The sequence below is a fragment of the Danio aesculapii genome, chromosome 1 (genome assembly GCF_903798145.1).
Source record: "Danio aesculapii chromosome 1, fDanAes4.1, whole genome shotgun sequence".
Classification (NCBI taxonomy): Eukaryota; Metazoa; Chordata; class Actinopteri; order Cypriniformes; family Danionidae; genus Danio; species Danio aesculapii.
In genome coordinates, this window is record NC_079435.1 from 52,741,888 (window position 1) to 52,762,449 (window position 20,562).

The following is a 20,562-nucleotide window of genomic DNA, read 5'->3' on the forward strand; positions in this document are numbered from 1 at the left end:
TCGATGAATGTCATCGCGTCACCGCACTATAACATGTAAAACGGGATCATGAAAGGAACATTCAAAAAGTAGTTTATATAAACACCTTGATCCTATTATTGTCTTAATTAGATTAAGGCAAATAATTCGATTACTGATGTCCATGTAAACGTAGTCACTGACTATGTTTACATGGACATCAGTAATCGAATTATTTGCCTTAATCTGAATAAGACAATAATATGATTAAGGTGTTTATATGAGTTGCTTTTTAATTTTTCCTTTCAAATCAAGTTTTACATATTATATCACATATAATTCGATTAACGTCATTACATCATCACACTTTCCACATTTCCTCTGGAGTTTCATGTATTTTCAGGTGTTTAATTTTTAATTTTTTATTTTTTGACTTTAACTGCAGTTCGGCACTTTCACTTTCATTAAGGAACAATTAATGCATGCCCCCCGTGACAAACTGAGGTATTGGATGCGCGTATTAAGTAAAAACTGCTGGAAGAGTGTTGTTTTAATGGAATTTAATACCGCACACAGAATAAAAAACAAACCCTCTGCATTTTACGTGTCTGTGGTCTTTTATTGACTCGGTAGGTGCAGAGAATAGTGTCGAACAGCCGTGTTTGTATGGAATATCCTGTCACAAAATGCAGTGAAAATCCTACATGACGATAAAAGTTTGATTAAGGCATTTACATGTCTGTACTGCACTTCAATAATGCAACTAAAATAGGAATACACACACTTAATCCGAGATCTGTTTAGTTTGATTAGGACTTTAGTCTGATTAAGGTAATCAAAAATCGCTGTTTACATGGTAGACTCTTAATCAGAATATTGTCTTAATCGTATTAAAATCGAATTATTGGTGTTCATGTAAACATAGTGTTTTTTCTCAGGATTCTTTGACTAATAAAAACTTCAAAAGAACAATGTTTTCTTGGTAACATTGTATAATTAAATATTTAAACAAATATTTTAACATCCTAAAGCACCACAAATGATAGTGTCAGTAGTTTGTGTAAATAAAACAGGGGTGAGGTGGTATATACAGTCTTGTGATTTTTGTATTTATTTACCATGATGGCTTTAAGCTCCATGCTACTGGGGTAAACACTCCTGCCACCAAACTGAAACGTCTTCCTAAGGTTCTGCTCACAAGTTTTAGCAATTCCTGGAGATAATAAATGACAAACAGTAACATTAGATCATCACTACATTATTTGAATAAAGTATAGTTTAATATAGTATTATTTTATTTAAAATACCTCACAGATTATGAATTATAATAACCACGCTGTAAATGCCCTTTTTTGATAGAAGCAAATATATAAAATTTTCATGTGTCGCTTTAAATGCAAATGAGCTGCTTTCCCCCGCCCCCTTTCCTGATGAGGGTGGAGCCTTTATAGCTTGTCTGTTACTACAGCAGCAATAAACAAAACATCTACTTGTGCCATGTCAGTTTAAACACCTGAAAATTGGTGTTGTGATCACACAGGCATGAAATTGTGTGTACTCTACCTGACAAAAGTTTTGTTACCTATCCAAGTTTTAGGAACAACAAATACTAACTTAATTTATTTAATTATGACAGTAAGTTCTGACTTTGCTTAGACAAAAGTCTTGTTACTTAGTAGAAATAATGTACAGTATAGAATATAAAGTCATAGTGCAGTGGAAAAAGAATTAATATTGTCTGTGACTCCATCATGAGCTTGGAGGACTGCATCCATACATCTCTGCAATGACTTAAATAACTTATTAATAAAGTCATCTGGAATGGCAAAGAAAGCATTCTTGCAGGACTCCCAGAGTTCATCAAGATTCTTTGGATTCAGCTTCAATGCCTCCTCCTTCATCTTACCCCAGACATGCTCAATAATGTTCATGTCTGGTGACTATGCTGGCCAATCCTGGAGCACCTTGACCTTCTTTGCTTTCAGGAACTTTGATGTGGAGGCTGAAGTATGAGAAGGAGCGCTATCCTGCTGAAGAATTTGCCCTCTCCTGTGGTTGGTAATGTAATGGGCAGCACAAAAGTCTTGATACCTCAGGTTGTTGATGTTGCCATCCACTCTGCAGATCTCTCACACACCCCCATACTGAATGTAACCCCAAGCTATAATTTTTCCTTCACCAAATTTGACTGATTTCTGTGAGAATCTTGGGTCCATGCAGGTTCCAATAGGTCTTCTGCAGTATTTGTGATGATTGGGATGCAGTTCAACAGATGATTCATCAGAAAAAAATCTACCTTCAACCACTTTTCCAAATGATCAACTAGAAGTCAATATTATTGTTGCTCTTACAACTGGGATCGACGACAAGACTTGTCAGGTTGCGTATATATTATTCTGTGAAACAGCTAAAACAACTAAAACAGCCTATTTCACAATTGGGCAAGAAATTATTTAAATCAGGGATTTTGCAATGGGTACGTTTCCAGAAAAAAACTCATAACTAAAATCAAGGTGTTTGAGTGAGTTCAGAAACAGTTCTCAATTACTGATATAGAGTGAATTTATGCTATCTATTGTTGCAGGTCTTTTTCATGCTCAAATGGCAACATTAAGAACTGAAAGTGTAAGGATAATGGTGTATAGTTACCATGAAAATGCACTTCTGGACTCCTGCAGATGTCTCGTAGGAACTTGAGTAGGAAAGGCTTGAGCACTTCAGAACAGCGGTAAAATGCAGTGAGAATGTAGAGCAAGCGCCAGCCTTTCTGACAGCTGTCACTGCAATACAAAACACATGCAAAACACTCACATTTTCAGGCCAGCACACAACACAGACTCCAATCAAACAAGCAAAAGTGTAGCTCACGGTTTCGAGCTGGTATTGGCTGTGATCTGTTTGAGGACCTGACAGTACGCCTCATCCTTCATCAGTCCATATTCACCCGTTAACTACAAAAACAGTGAAGTATTTTAGTAAAAGTAAAGCTAAAACTATTGGTTACACATATCGGTTTCATTAGTTAATGTTAGTTTATCTATTTAGTAAAAGGAACTAATAATGAACAATACTTGTACAGCATTTTTTAATCATAGTACAAGATTTACTAATGCATTGTTAAAATCCAAAGTTGTGCTTGTCAAGAAAGGGATAAAATACATCTAGGAAACAACCTCCTGGGTGTACCTTATCCCACTTATTATATGGCTATTTGCCACAAAACATAAAAATTAGATACAAAAATACTGTTCTGAGCCATAATAGTTTATTAAACCTTTAAATGAAAGCAAAGCTAACAGAAACGAAACAGCTGATTATTTAGTCACAAGATGGCACCAAAACTGACAGAAACTAAACTAACCGAATAAAGCACAGACAAGCTACATATTATTCATTCTCAAGATGGCGCCAAACAGTTCAAAACAGTCAAAAACAATAGCGTGACAGACAAGCAGAAACATTTGAATGTGGATTAAGTATATTTTTTTATACTTTATTAATTCAATGTCACAAGAACAGGAGGTATTACATATTTAAATCACTTTGACAGACAAAATATAAAAAATAGACATTTACATGAATTTAAATGTTTTCTGAGCATTACATTGTTACTAATGTATATTAACATGGATGTAAATATAAATATTTTTTTAAAGATTTATTTTTGACCATTTTGCCTTTATTAGATAGGACAGTATTTAGGACAGGAAGCGAAGTTGGAGAGAGAGACGGGGGTAGGGAAATGTCCTCGAGCCAGGATTCAAACTCGTGACGCCCTGACGTGCTACTGCACCATATGTCGACGCGCTAACCACTAGGCTATTGCGCCGACTGGATGTAAATATTTTGATTTGAAGTTCACTGATGGTCAAAGTGACTGAAGTTCCTAGATAAGCCTGTATTATTTAGAGGTTGTTAACTGGGAATAACATATCTTTGGAATGTCACAACTGACCAATCAGATGCTAGTTTTCCATACAGCCTTGTAATAACGTTAATTAATGCATCTTAAGTTAACATAAACTAATAATTAACACCTTTATTTTCATTAACTCATGTTTATAAAGTACATTATTAAATACTGTAATAAATGTATTGTTTGTTAATGTTAGTAAATAGATAACCTAACATTAACTAATGAACATTACTAACTTATTGTAAAAATGTTACCCAAATATCAAACACAGCTGATCTTTACCTTCAGGAAAGTGCAAACCACAAACTGCTCTGATTGGCCTCTGAGAGGATGATCTCCCATGAACTTCATTATGGCTACACACAAACCAAACACAAATAAACATTGAGATATTAATCATCATCAAACAAACATAATAAAACAGACTGAGTAGATGAAAAGTATCCCTCATCTCACCTAAGAAAATTTCAGAAGCAACCCGGTTCATGTTGGGGTCAGTGAAGTCTATGAGGGATTCTAGGATGGGGTTCTGGAGAAAAATAAAGGTCAGCAGCCATTTAAAGGCCCATATACATGTATGTGCGCGCACACACACACACGGTGCTCAAAAAACATTTATTGTTGTTTCAAAATAGTTAATATAAATTGTTGTAATACAGTGATACATTTTTTCCATATCTTTCATTTATTTTTTCAAGATTATTTAATGAATGAAAAATTAAAATGAGTAGCATTTATTTGAAATTAAACAAACAAACAAACAAACATATAAATAAATAAATAAATAAATAAATAAATAAATAAATAAATAAATAAATAAATAAATAAATAAATAAATAAATAATGTCTTTAGTGCAACTTCTGATCAGTTTAATGTGTTTGGAACATATTTTTACCCCTGAAAACATTTTCTGATCCCAAACAGTAGCATTTCCGCGTATACATTTGCAAATGTATTATTTATTTATATAATATTTATTGTAATTTATGCTATATGTATGTTAAAATATGTTACATAGTGGGAAGCACAGTACCTTGTTGAATTTCACCATCTCTGCAGGGTCTTTGCTTCCTTTACCTTTTTTGGACTTATCTCTGAATGAATCACTAATCACATAAAAGAAAAGAACATCTGGATTCAGTCTTGTGTTTGACTGTGCTGGACTGATTTTGAATTATTAAAATATATATGTATATTATTACAGCAGCAGTAGCACCTTTTGCTTCCATTTGATGTTCTGAAGTATTTCCTGGCAAACTCCACCATGTTGTACTGGCTGTCCAAAACCACGTTTCCTTCAGCTTCAGAGTCACCGAAATCCCCGAATCCATCAGACTGGCAATCCCAAAACACACAATATTATTAATACACAGACTATGTCAGTCAACTAAAATATCTAATATCACCCCTCACATATTTTTAAAGATTGAGCAAACATTATAATCTGAATAAAGTCCAAGGTTTCATTTCAGCACTTTCATTAGCTGGGTTTCCATCATATACAGTTGAAGTCAGAATTATTAGCCACCCTGTATACTTTTCCCCAATTTCTGTTTAATAGAAGGAAAATTCTCCACAAATTTCTAAACATAATAGTTTTATTAACTCATTTTTAATATCTTCGTCATGATGACAGTACTTAATATGACTCGATATTTTTAAGATACTAGTGTTCAGCTTAAAGTGACATTTAAAAAGGCTTAACTAGGTTAATTAGGTTAATTAGGCAAGTTATGGTATTTAGGAAAATAATTGTATAACGATGGTTTGTTCTGTAGACTATTGAAAAAAATATTCCTTAAGGAGGCTACTAATATTGACCTTAAAAATTTAAAACTGCTTTTATTCTAGCCAAAATAAAACATATAAGACTTTCTCCAGAAGGAAATTTATATTATAGGAAATATATATTATAGGAAATACTGAGAAAAATTCCTTGCTTAAACATCATTTGGGAAAAAATAGAAAAATAGAAATTCACAGGAGGGCTAATAATTTTGACTTCAGCTGTATATACCTCTAGTGAGGGGTCTAGTTCATGTGCAGCCGCAGTGGAGGCCACAGCGAGAGCGATCGCTCCTGATGCTGCCACTCGGCCCTGTCTGTCTCTCGGCTCATCTCTCCTTTCTGCCGGGAGCCCCAGGAAATCAGGAGCAGCTACAGGAACCACACACTCCATGGGAAATGCTCCACTCCGACCCTGAACCGCCCCATACCTCCAGCCTGAAAAAAACATCCAGAACCAATGTTTTACATTTACATCTAGTCATTTAGCTGACGCTTTTGTCCAAAGCAACTTACAATTGAGAAGGTATTCAGCGATTCAACAAGAAGAGGCAAAACACATAAGAAGTGCTAATTATACAAAGGAACTGTTAGTGCTCAGAGAATTTAGTGCTAGATTAAGGAGGGGAAAGTTTTTATCAATATATTTATCATTAACAAGCTTACGTTGACCAGAAGTGTGGGGTTTGTTGTTGTTGATTTATTTTTTCCTTACCAGACATCCTCTGTCATTTTACAACTGATTTAAAACTTTTAATACATGTGCAAATATAATTGTTTTATTTAGAGTTTGAAGAAATGAAAAAAAATACAGTTTCAGTATATACAGTGGTCTGCATATATGAGTACACCCCTCAGAAATTTCTCATTTGAATGAATTTTTCTATAGGAAGTTTTGCATTATTATATTTGTGCATATACATTAGATTAGTCAGTACTGAAGACAAATCTGGAGCTAATCTAACAAAATAACTCATGATAATGCTCCAAAGACTAGTAGCATAATTTTTATGCTAGGGAAAAATATGAAATAAAAATTTTAAAAAGAAAAGAAAAGAATTTTTTTTTTTATTATTATTTAAAAACTTTTTATAGTTTGTAATTTTTTTTAGCAATATTGTGCATTAATTTAAATGTATTATCTTTCTCTTTATAAAGATGTTTGGTGACTAGAATATCATTTTAATAAATATATTTGTTTAATAAACCTGTTTTGTTCAAACAAACTAAATACATTGCATATATTCACTAAGAAATGGATAAAATATGAATTTTTCAAAATGGGGTGTACTCATTTATTTATAATTATATAAAAATAATTTTATATATATATATATATATATATATATATATATATATATATATATATATATATATATATAGTTCAAGTCAGAATAATTAGCCCCCCTGTTTATGTTTCCCCCATTTCTGTTTAACGAAGAGAAGATTTTTTCAACACTTTTCTAAACATAATAGTTTTAATAACTCATTTCTAATAACTGATTTATTTTCTCTTTGCCATGATGACTAAATAATATCTTACTACATATTTTTCATGACACTTCTATACAGCTTAAAGTGACATTTAAAGGCTTTTTAGGCTAATTAGGTTAACTAGGCAGGTTAGGGTAATTAGGCAAGTTATTGTATCATGATGGTTTGTTCTGTGTAGACTATTGAAAAAATATAAAGCTTAAAGGGGCTAATAATTTTGACCTTAAAATGTTTTTTAAAAAGTTTAAAACTGCTTTTATTCTAGCTGAAATAAAACAAATAAGACTTTCTCCAGAAGAAAAAATATTATCAGACATACTGTGAAAATTCCCTTTAAACATCATTTGTGAAATATTTAAAAAGAAAGAAAAATTCAAAGGGAGGCTAATAATTCTTACTTCAACTGCATATACAATTCCAAAAGATGTTTTTTAACATATTAAAGTGTTCTGTTATGCCCTTCATACAAGATTAAATGTACAAATCAGGTGTCCCCAGATTGCACTTGTGAATTCACAACACAAAATGTCTCACACATCATTTATTGTACTGTGCTGTAAATGCATATTTGTGTATTTTTGTGTCTCTCTAATTGCAATTAAGCTTCTGTTCCCTGTCCCAAGCCTTTACAGCTTGCACCTCAGTTACTGATTGTAACTCATGCATTTTTTTCAGCTTAAATTCCTTTGTCAGCTTTTTTTTGGTCAAACAGCAGCAAGAAAGCGTAGAGAGCATAATAGGATCCCTTTTTATAAAGCATGTATGAAATAAATATCTATTTTTATCCACTGAGAAAATATCTACAGTTTGATTACACAAGCTTGGTTACACAATATAAAGCATAAAAAATAATAAAAAAAAGTCATGTTAAACGTCAAACCAAAGTCTGGTGTGCCTCTCTTCAGCTCCTCGAGGTAGATGACCTTTTTCTTCACAACGCAACCGTAACTCTGACCTGAAACACAAACACACGCACACCATGAAAATGTCACAGTTCTTCCTTTAAAGTGCACGCACAGCGGTTTATGTATAGCCATGATCGTGCACTTTACAAAAGCTCCACAGCCTCTCTCACTGACTTCCTGGAGTATCAGAGTGCTGATTTCCAGGGCTAACAGCTGCTTCTGTGATGGAATGTAAATATTTTGAGCTCAATTCTCAAATCTTTCACTGCACAGTCATTTTTAGATGTTTGCTTACACAAAATTAAACAAATCAGGGATAAAAGCGGAAGCTGTTAAGCTTTTATAAAAATATGAAATATAATTATAGTTTGAAAAAAAAACTTTATTTTGAATCATTTTATTTGATTTTATCAGATTTTTATTTTATTTTTTTAGATATATTACTATTATTTTATGTGTTTTTAATTATTTTTATTATTATATTTTTTCTTTGCATTCATCCTAGTATGTGTCTTTTACTGCTGCACATTTCATATGTCTGTAAAACGCCTTGAGATGCTACTTTTAGAGGCACTATATAAAAATAAAGTTTAAAATTATTCATTCATTGATATTCTTTTCAGCTTAGTCCCTTTATTAATCTGGGGTTGCCACAGCGGAACGAACCGCCAACTTATTCAGCATATGTTTTATGCAGCGAACGCAGGGAAACCTCCATACACACTCATTTACACACATACACTATGGACAATTTAGCTTACCCAATTCACCTATAGTGCATGTTTTTGGACTGTGGGGGAAACCGGAGCACCCAGACAAAACCCATGTAAACATGAGGAGAACATGCAAACTCCACACAGAAATACCAACTGACCCAGCCGGGACTCGAACCAGCTACCTTCTTGCAGTGAGGCATTTGAGCTACCCACTGCGCCACCATTTTGCCCAGTTTATTATTATTATCATTTTGAAAATAAATTATCAGAATTTTCAGGATCATTACTGGCGTCAACAGAGTCACATGGTCTTTTAGAAATCATGCTGATTTGTGGTTGAATAAACTTTTCTTGTTATGATTGCTGATTACAGTTGCTCTACTTTTTTTTTTTTTAATGTAAAATAAGATTTTATATCAAATGCATATCAAACAGAAACGCAAACAACATTTATTTGATATATTTGAAATTATTTTGTTAAAAAATGCTAATGACTTTAATACCATTAACTGCTATCACATTTGAATAATGGCACGGTGACTCAGTGGTTAGCACTGTTGCCTCACAGCAAGAAGGTCACTGGTTCGAGTCCTGACTGGACCAGTTGGCATTTCTGTGTGGAGTTTGCATGTTCTCCTCATGTTGGCATGGGTTTCCTCCAGGTGCTTCAGTTTCCCCCATAGTCCAAAGACATGCGCTAAAGGTGAATTGAATAAACTAAATTGTCCGTAGTGTATGTGTGTGAATCCTAGAATGTATGAATGCCATTTGATTCATTTAAAGGGATAGTTCACTCAGAATTTGACATTTACCAATTATTCACCCTCAAGTTGCTCACCCTTCCAGTCACTGACTTCCATAATAGAAAAAATACTATTGAAGTCAAGGGCTAAAGTTTCCAGCACTATAAAATAACTTCTTTTGCCTTCCGCAGAAGAAAGAAACTCATATAGGTTTAGAACAAGTGGAGCATGAGTAAATGATGATAGAATATAATTTTTTTTTGGTGAACTATTCCTTTTTTTCCCCACCTTTGAATAATAAAAGTATTCCCTTTCTTGAAAAACTAAAACCTTACTGACACAAACTTTTATTTGGAAGTGTGCTCTCAAATCTTAAACTTAATGTCACAATCAATGTCAATGTCAATTTTATTTATATAGTACTATTAAACACAACCAGAGGTTTACCAATGTGCTGCACATTACACATCACAACAAAGAAAAAATATAAAATTATAAAATTATAGCTAAAACAGACAATTTTCATTGATAACATGCCAAATCAAAGAGGTAAGTTTTCAAGCTAGATTTAAAAACAGACAGGGATGAAACAGATCTAATAAAGAGGGGCAGAGCATTCCACAACCTAGGACCAGCTACTGCAAAGGCACAGTCACCTTTGCATTTCAGCCTCGACTTAGGGATGCATAACAATCTCTGGTTAGATGACCAAAGAGACCGACCAGGCTTTATTGTATCTGCATGCAAATTTTTCAATATGTACTGTCTCCCTTCATTCATTTTCCTTCAGCTTAGTCCCTTATTTATCAGGGGTTGCCATGGTGAAATGAACAGCTAACTATTCCAGCATATGTTTTACGCAGCGGATGCCCTACCAGCCACAATCCAGTACTGGGAAACACCCATAGACACTCTAGCATTCACACACACACTCATACACTACGGCCAATTTAGATTATTCAATTCACCTGTATCGCATGTCTTTGGACTGTGAGGGAAACCAAAGCACCCAAAGGAAACCCATGCGAACATGGGGAGAACATGCAAACTCCACACAGAAATGACAACTGACCCAGCTGGGACTCGAACCAGTGACCTTCTTGCTGTGACGCGACCACTAACCTCTGAGGCACCGTGTCACCTCATACTATATGTTGTATTTATTTCTAATTAAATTTGAGTGCATTTCTCACCCTCATCTAAACCATCCATTGCCTGCAGACGAATGATATCTCCTTTATGGAAGTTCAGAAGAGATCTGTCCTCTGTTATGAAGTTTCTCTCTGCTACAACATACTCCGAGTCCTGTGAATGAGGTCAGAAGTAAGACGCTGTATGTTAACCCAAAATCAGAGCCGTCTTTGGCAGTGTAAAAGCACCTTAGGAACTGAGGAGAAGAGAATTCAAAGCCTCCTCTGTACCTTCTTGAGGTGAGAGATGAAGAGATCGACCATCTGTTTGATCTGAGGAGCTTTGGCGGAAAACAGAATCAATTTCTCATTCATCAGATTGAACTCCAGCATGTTTGGAGAGGGGATGGTCACAAATAAGATGTCCAGGTAACTGTGGGAGAGAGAGCGAGAGTTTATTAGAGCTTTTTACAAATGTAGCATATCACCTGTTTAAAGGCTCTACTCAGCAGGCACATAATGTCATACTTACCTACTCCCAGGGCTATTATTTACCAAAGTTGATAGTAAAGTACTGGGAAACACCCATACACGCTCTCATTCATACACATACACTACGGACATTTAACGTACCGATTTCAACTGTACCACATGTTTTTTGGACTTGTGGGGGAAACTGGAGCACCTGGAGGAAGCCCACGCAAACACGGGGAGAACATGCTAACTCTACACAGCGACCTTCTTGCTGTGAGGCGAACATGCTACCAATTGCACCACCGTGCAGCCCCAAACAGATATTCATCTTAAAGATTCACGCTTAAAGATAGCGGCTCATAGAAAAAAAATCTACATACATACATCTATGGCTTAACTACTCTTATTATGCTTTTGAGATGACACACCTGTATGGACGGAGCACTCTGAAATAGTCTGGAGCTGCAGTGCTGCTTTTCACCGTCTTGAGCAGTTTGATACCAGTGTGTGACACTGCCAACACCTGCACCCCAGTACCAACACTGCCCTAGAAACACACACACAGGTGACATATCAGCCTTTAACGCCGCTGCATTCCTACTAACAGTCCACCAGGAAAAAGGAACTCACAGAGGCAGGAAAGAGGCGAGAAAAATAAATCTCCCATGACTCCCTGGCAGTTGCAATCACAGTTTTCTTCACACTCTCATCCTGAACATCTGTGTTCGGCTCGATGCCATATTGTGCTGTGAATCAAACACACAAACCGTATTAATAGATCAGTGTAGTCATCGCAAACAGTCCACTGAACAGGCTGTTTTGGGAAATGATTTAAACGTTCATACAGAACATTATTTGAATTCATTTACATTCCCTTCTCACCAAACAAGGATCTCATCTTCTGTCTCTCCTCTTTAGTAATGCGCACGCAGGCCTCTGTAAACGTGTCATTAACAATCTGAAAAAAACAAGTTACAAAATTACAGAACAGAAAATGAAAGAAAAACAATGTATTCATGAAATGGCTAAATATTTGAATACAATATTCTGTTATATATATATATATATATATATATATATATATATATATATATATATATATATATATATATATATATATATATATATATATATATATATATATATATATATATATATATATATATATATATATATTATTATTATTTTTTTTTTAATTAATTATGATATACATAAGATAATCCCAAAATAACAGTAAATACTTTTACATTGTTACAGTATATATAAATAAAATAAATGCTGTTGTTTCAAATGTAAAATTCATCAAAACATTCAATATGAAGCAGCACATCTATTTTCAACATTTGTAATTTTATTTAATGTTCTTGAGCTTTGAATCAGCATGTTAGGATGATTTCATATTAAGATAATGTGACATTGCAAACTAGAGTAATGGCTGCTGAAAATAACAGGACTAAATAAAATGTAAAAAATAATAAATGATAGTAAAACATAGCAATTTTAAATGTCAATAATAAATGTAACAATGTTACTGTTATTTATTGCACTTATTGTAACGCAATTCAAAAGCAACCTAGGTAAACGTGAAAAGGTGAAGATGTGAAAAATATATCACCAACCAAAGCTTTTGAATGGTAGTATAAAAATCCTTTGAAAATAATATATTTTTATGACATAAAATGAGTATAATATTGCCTAATTTTACAAATGTTACTTTGGGTCAAATTGGTCATTTATTTATTTTTTAACTAAATATTAATATTAATGTGTGTTATTTATTTGTTTAATTGTTTTTGTAGATAATAGGAACATGTAGCATTAGTTTGGCTTAATGAACTATTTATGGAGTTCGTCCCACCTGTCTGAATATGAGGTCCAGAACTAGCAAATGGTTCCAGCTATCTTTGGGATAGAAGACCTAAAGCACATGTACAGCAGCATTAGTCCTTCATAAACAACAGGTTAATCTAACAGATACAAAGACACACACACACACAAACACGCACACGCACACGCACGCACGCACGCACGCACGCACGCGCACGCACACACACACACACACACACACATGGGTGTCATTTCCACTGAGGACCCCTACAATTCTAACACCAGGAATGTAAAAATATTTTTTTCATTAATCAAAGGTGGCTGTTTATGCATGGAAGACAACTATTAAATTAATGATCAAACAAAAAAAAACATATAATTAGCCTATATATTAATTTTGCTGCTGTCTTTCTGCAAATGACCTTACAAAATAGTTATTCAGCACACACAGTTCATAATTTTTTTAGGTTAGTATGAAATAAAATTAGTTTAATCTACCTATTATTTTCATGGATTTTGTATCAATATAGTCCTTAAGTGAAGTATATTTACAAACTAATTTCGAGAGGAGCACGTGCGTATGATTGACTGCGGCTGTCCCTGCATTAGATAACGCATTCAAATGAATCCTAACTTACTATAAATAACCAGAGCACCTTACCTTAGCCATCTTAGTCTTGAAGAACCCCCACTTCCACCCCTGCTCCTCCTCTTTTTTCTTGACAGGGCTGCCCGGTGGCCCAGTGACTAGCACTGTTGCCTCACAGTAAGAATGTCATTGGTTCAAGTCTGTACCTGGTGAAGTTGACATTTCTGTGTAAAGTTTACAAGTTCTCCCCGTGCTTGCGTGGGTTTCCCTGAGGCTCTACAGCTTCTTCCCACAGGCAAAAGACATGTGACATAAGTAAATTGACCAAACCAAATCGACACCATAGAAGAGCACTTAATCAGTAGTATATCACCCTGTAGTAATTCCTACTTTGACATTCGCCATAAACAAGTGGGGGGGGGGGGGGGGGGGTTCTCGAGACCTACCTGAGCTCAAACTCCCCTCTCGCCCTACAAACAGGAGGAAGCCCTGGGCTCAAGGATCTTATGAGCTCAGGGCTCTCTCCCGGGACAGCTTGCCAAACACGCTTGATAATCAATCATCAGCTAAGTGTGAACTCATGAAATGTATGTAAACGAAATAAATGCATTTAATTTTCTTTCGGCTTAGTCTCAGATTTATCAGGGGTCGTCACAGCGAAATGAACTGCCAGCTCTCACCCATGCACTCTCACGTTTACACACGCACTCATACACTATGATTAATTTAGTTCATCAAATTCACCAATAGCGCATATGTTTGGACAGGGGGAAAGCGAGCACCCGGAGGAAACCCACGTGAACACAGGGAGAACATGCAAACTCCACACAGAATTGCCAACTGGCCCAGTCGGCACTCAAACCAGTGACCTTCTTGCTGTGCTAACCACTAATCCACCGTGTCGCCTCAAATGGGATTTAAATCAAAATAAATTTCCCCCATTTTCTGTCTTCCATTTCTCAAACCAAAGAAACACCCTTGCAAATACACACCTCCTTCCTAAGGTAGATTTTCCAGGGCACATTTGAATATGTGTAATGCTCCTCTGTGCTGCTCCGGTGCAGCGGTGTTTGGATGCTCTCAGTCTCCACTGGAAGATCTCTGGACACTGATCAAAAAGGACACATGCATTTATATGCTATTGCCCAAATTTTGGGGTAAGTAACATTTTCAGTTTCTTATATATTAACATAAAATAAGTTTCTGATATGCTGCTCAAGAAACATTTCTTCATCATTTATCATTTCTAACTCCTGCTTAACATATTTGTGCTAACCATGAAACATATTTTTCTTAATTCTCTGATAAATACAAAGTACAACAGAACAGTCTTTGGTGACTTTGGTGACAAATATATCAACAGACACTTTTAATTTGATTAATTTATACAAGTTTTAAAATAACAGAAATTAATATAAGAATAACCTTACTTACCCTAAATATATAACGTACCACAATACCGTATCACTGCCATTTTTATATTTAAAAATAAAGATAAAACTTTGATATTACCATGATGTATTTCTAAATGATATGCATGTTTGTTGCTTACCAGGTGGTGGTAAAGTCAGAGGAGGTTCTGGGGCTTTCTTCTTGCTGCTTTTAGTTGGTTTAAGGCCTCCATCTCTCGACACAGCAGCCGTAGTGGGAGCATGTCTCTACACAAAATTATTACACATGACGCAGTAAAAATTTCGGTCAGTAACAAGACAGACACTGAAAACCTAAAAGCTGAAGAAGAGCACACTGATGCCACTTCAGTCAGCAAATTTAAAAATTTGTCTGGCCTTATGATTTCTCCTGTGACATTTGCATGGTAAGGTCAGAATTTGGCTTAAACATGAAAATATGGATAAATCCTGCCTTGTATCAGTGGTTTAATGATGTGGACATTTTTTTCGGTACACCTTTGGCTGTTTAGTACCAACAGAGGGTGCACTCACACCAGGGAAGTTGGTAAGTTCACTTCCTTTAGTCCAGACCAACCATGCAGTTGGCTTTTACTGCCTTTTTGCAAGTGCACCAGAAATAGTACCACATGTGTACTAAAATCAGCTGTTTATTGGACAGAAATGCTTACACTAGAGTGACAACCATCAGCTGTGCTACAGACTGGGGTTTGTTAGTGTTGCTTCATTGGAGAGCGTGGCTGATGGTTCCTTAGCAACAGCAGATGCCACAGGTGCAAAACACAAACTACATGACCCTGATAACGCAAAGCATGCATAGCTTTCTGCAAATGTTTCAGATTAAGCTCATTTCATTATCACAGTAGGCATACTAGAGTACTCATTAAAGTGGACCGAGACCAAAAGATCCTTGAACATGATGACTTCACTAAACTCAAATATCCTCAACAATCATTAGATCTCAATCTAATAGATCAGCTTTGAGATTTCCATCATGGATGTGCAGCCAACAAATCTGTGACATTGTTCTGTTAGTATCTACCAAAATTTCTTAGGAATGTTTTTATCACCTTTTTTAAATCTATGTCCTGCAGAATTAAGGCAGTTAAAATGGCATCCATCCCAGTCATTTTTCAGTTCTATCCCGCTATCATCCCGTAAAGGTGTTTTCCCGCATTTCTCCCGTATTTTTAGTCTTTCTCTGAAGAGTGGCAATAATTAAAGAGCCGATCCTCCCTATAAGCAACCCATACTGCCGAACCACCAGGGGCCGCCCCTTGCTCTTGAATGAGAGTCTGCTCTGTGCTTTCGTTTTATTTAGAGATGAAAACACTTTGAAATAAATATAAAAACCGGCGAGATTCCCTTTCATTTTCATTATAGGTGCCGTCGCCCCTCCTATGCAATCCTCAAAATAGTCATATAGTGTGTGTATAGTGTGTAACTGTCAGCTGACACGCTCCATAGTGATAAATAGACGCTGTTTCACAAACGTATTCGGTACACATGATTTGAAGTGGAGCATAGTCTGGGTTTTGGATGCATCTTTGAACAGACATACACATAATTAATACTAAACACATCTAAAGATGCCGATCTTGGTGGTTTTTGTGAGAGGTGTGATTCCAGCACTAGAAAAGTGTACCAAATAATGTGGCCTTTTAAATGCAGCTCTATGGAGCTAGGCGCCCCCTTGTGGAAAAACAAAATTGATCAATTGAACAAATGATTTCTTTATATAATTAATGTCTTTTGGCTCAGAAATATTAATTGGTAAGCAGCAACACAGAGAAAAGGAGAAAAAGCATACCTCTGGAGGAGGAGGATTGTCCATCTGTGTTTTTAGGATCTGCATTGCCTCGTCATGTGGGTTCTTCTTCTTTACAAAACCTTTACCATCTCGCCTGTCAAGATGCAGGGAATTTTTTAAGTTAGTTGGAATGACAATAAAATCATCTGACTGTATGATAAGCAAGAGTAAATAACAGACTTCTGTATCAGCGGTGTAGGCTCAGGGGTTGGTGTTTGATATTGCTTAATGATGTCTTTAATGTTGTGGCTGGGAACGATGTGCTCAGAGTTGGAGACTGAATATTTGACCACCTCTGTGCCAGGAGCCGGAGTTGAGCGCATTGGTCCTGTGACTGCAACTGGAGCTGAGAGACAGAATAAAAAATATACCGAAATTACATCAAATGCATTGGTTTAATTAGTTTTGAAAACACAGATATATATGAGTAAACGCAACCATGTACCATGTCTTTTTGCAGGTCTGCTGTCAAGTTTGATTGGAGCAGCAGGGGCTTGTTTCTTCCCTAATGACCCTTTAGATGGTTTAGCCTGTAAAATCAGTTTGCCAAAGTAAAAAAAAACAACTATTCTTACGTTAATATAGCAAAACAATAGCAAATAAATTAAAGGCACTGGAATTTACTAAAGTTGATTAAAATGCAATTTAGTTATGGCATTCAAAAATACAGAACTAATAAATACTAATTATGTATAAGAATAAAAAACATTAAATAACCTTCTAATGTACAATTTACTAAAATAAAAAAGGCACAAATCATTCATATGTGATTTGTTATCTAATACTGTTACAATCCTCAGCGATCTATTTCATACAGATCGCTGGAGGACTACAACTCCTGTCATGCACCACACACACATCTGTTCCAGGTCTCCTTTGATTACACACACAGCTGGGAGCTGTTCAAGGACTGATTAAACAGACTATGTATACAGCACACATGCGCATAAAAACGATTGAAATGACAAGATGCGCATACATTTTGAAAATGCGCATAAAAAAACATTTGCGCAAAACTGAGGGATAAACTTTTTATTCAATAAGAAAAGATGCGCATAAACTAAAATGAAAACACTTTTACAGAACAAATGCCAGTTTGTGTATTAAAAAACTCATGTGATTTTGTTATAAGAGATCATGTGATGATAAAAATGTGTGTGAATGGACAAACAACAGGCTGAGCTTATTGTAAGACATCTTATATGTTGTTTTGGTCATTCTAAAACATCAGTAATAGTGTTATTATATTATTAATGACCTCCAGAATTGTTAAGAGTGTCTGTGCTTTGCGTCTGATGCCTTCAAACGTCACCACGTGTTCATTACATGTCGGCATACTGCCTTCTGAGGCGCAAGTCATTTATTAAATAAGGAAAAGATTCACGCAGCTTCTCCTACTGCAGCAAATTCTATTTTTACTGTTAATATTTAGCATCAGGGGGTGACAATTTTGTTCTCTTTGACTACTTGGATGGAAACACTGCTTTATTTGCATGTCTTATATGCGATATTCCAATTATGCGCTTAAATTTAATTTGCATCTTTGGATGGAAACTTAGCTATTGTCACATACACTGTAAAAAACGCAGGGTTCCACACAATTCATTCATGTTGTCCCAACACAAATTGATTAAGTTAACTTTACACTTTTAACAAATTTAAGTGGATTGAACATAAAAAAAATTAAGTTGTCCCAATGAAATCTCAAGAATTGTGTTGTTTTAGCTAATTTTAGGTAGTTTGAACGAGCAAAAAAAAATTTTTTTTTTGAGTGCACTGAAAAAAATTATTCAAACATGATTCCTTGGATTTACAATTTTTTTTTACGTTAAGTGGTTGTAAACAATTTATTTGGGCTGAATTTAAACAAACAAATGAAGTTGAACATTATTAAATTTACTTTGTTTGTTTAAATTCAACACAAATAAATTGTTTGCAACAGTTTTGCATGTAACACTTTTTTCAGTGTGTAATACTTGATTCTCATATGAGAATTTATTGCCTGGTAATTATTTTGTATTAATAATTAATATTGAAAACATTGTTCTGCTTCTAAATTTAGAACAATGTGACATTAGTAATATCAAAACCAAACTGAGGCAACAAAATTAATATTAAAATCAAGTTTGAGAAATAAATATATGGTAAAAAAATACACACATTTTTGCCGTTTGTTCAAACTACTTATTTTAAATGAGCTGAAACAACACAATTCTTTAGGTTTTCTTTGGAACAACTTATTTGTTTTATGTTCAACCCACTTAAATTTGTAAAAACTAATAAGTTAACTTCCTTCATGCTGTCCCAACACAAATCAATTGTGTGGAACCCAGCATTTTAGACAGTGTGAGATACCACTTCAAAGTTCCATGAAGTATTTCAGATTAACCAATTGTCATTTTATGAAGCTCAAATAAATATCAATTATAATATTCATACTTGAAATTTTGAAGGCACGTTGTCACTAGTATATAAAATAAAACATGAACATTTCACTGAAAAGGCATACCTATTAATGGCAAATATAAAATGATAATAACTTACATTCATATAACAAACAATTCAGTCACCTGTGTTTTTGTGTTGCTCTGTGGCTGTGTGTTTGGGGGGCTGCTCTTCTTCTTCATGGTCTCACTGCTGGTGGTGTAGGTGGGGGTGGAGGCGAAAGTCTGTGTGGGCGTCACTGGTGGACTGCTGTATGCAGACATCGGGGCGTAAGGACTGGGAGGGATGTTTGCGTAGGGGCTGGGAGGGATGGCGGGGTACGGGCTGGGTGGAAGAGTGCTGTAGGGAGTGGGTGGAGGACTGGTTGGGGGACTGGTGAGAGGAGACATGGGTGGACTGGACACTGGACTGGTCACCATAGCCATCGCCTGCATGGTCATCTGCTGAGCCTAAAGACGCGGAGAGTCAAGACAACCAGCTGAAAACCTGTATTAGTGTTTGTTTGTAGTTTAATTCAACTCAATTCAAGTTTATTTTTATTGCACCTTTCACAATAATTATTGTTTCAAAGCAGCTTTACAAAAGATGCACATTATTGCCTTACGATCAAATTCGAAAAAAAAAGTTACTGTTATTAGCTACCATGACTTTATTAGTTACTAATAATTTATCTAAAAAGTCTGTCATAAAAAATTAACTAACTATACTAAACTAAATCAGTTTGCATTACACTGATATGCTATTATCATGTTCCTAGATTAACACTTATGTTGATCCCGGAACAACATTCCAATCAGCCAATCAGAATTAAGGGATACACTTACCGTCTATGTTTAAGTCTATGTTTAGGCTTATTGGTTAGGTTTACGCACTTCTACATGATTGTTGTCCAACTATTATTCCCCTCTGATTTTGGGATTTATTTACAGTTATGGTTGGGTTTAGGGGTTATGGAATAGGAATGGATAAAGTTTTCAAATAAAAACGATGTTCCAGGATCAACATAGATGTTAATCCAGGATCACAAAATCATGACATGCTATTACAGTACCTTTTTCTATTAGTTTTCAATTAAATTAAAGTTAATATTTTTTGTTGTGCTTGTAATTTTTATAAGACTAGTTGTTTAAAGTATGCTTATATACACTGCACAAAAAATTAATGGAACACAAAAACAAAACACTCTAACTCCAAATGTTCCCTTTATTTTTTTGAGCAGTATATTTAAATAATTTTTTACTTATTAGTTTTAGTACTTAAGTTAATATCAACAAACATGAAAATTGTTTTGTTTGCAGAAAGCTGAAATTAAACCTAAGGTTTTTTATATATTAGCTTGTTTTTATTTTACTGAAATACT

The 20,562-nt window shown here is 35.0% G+C and overlaps 1 protein-coding gene across 1 annotated transcript in view; it reads right to left on the minus strand.

The window, feature by feature from the left end:
- The window catches only part of myo15ab (myosin XVAb), a 74,272-nt gene that overhangs the window by 11,052 nt on the left and 42,658 nt on the right, over positions 1–20,562 (minus strand). The window contains 21 exon segments of the mRNA XM_056453779.1: positions 1,077–1,171; positions 2,608–2,738; positions 2,827–2,909; positions 4,157–4,230; positions 4,331–4,403; positions 4,909–4,981; positions 5,092–5,210; positions 5,857–6,098; positions 8,035–8,109; positions 10,712–10,823; positions 10,940–11,081; positions 11,551–11,669; positions 11,753–11,868; positions 12,005–12,080; positions 12,981–13,040; positions 14,531–14,646; positions 15,091–15,196; positions 16,758–16,851; positions 16,938–17,103; positions 17,203–17,287; positions 19,328–19,651. Coding sequence (XP_056309754.1) covers positions 1,077–1,171; positions 2,608–2,738; positions 2,827–2,909; positions 4,157–4,230; positions 4,331–4,403; positions 4,909–4,981; positions 5,092–5,210; positions 5,857–6,098; positions 8,035–8,109; positions 10,712–10,823; positions 10,940–11,081; positions 11,551–11,669; positions 11,753–11,868; positions 12,005–12,080; positions 12,981–13,040; positions 14,531–14,646; positions 15,091–15,196; positions 16,758–16,851; positions 16,938–17,103; positions 17,203–17,287; positions 19,328–19,651 — 2,481 coding nt within the window.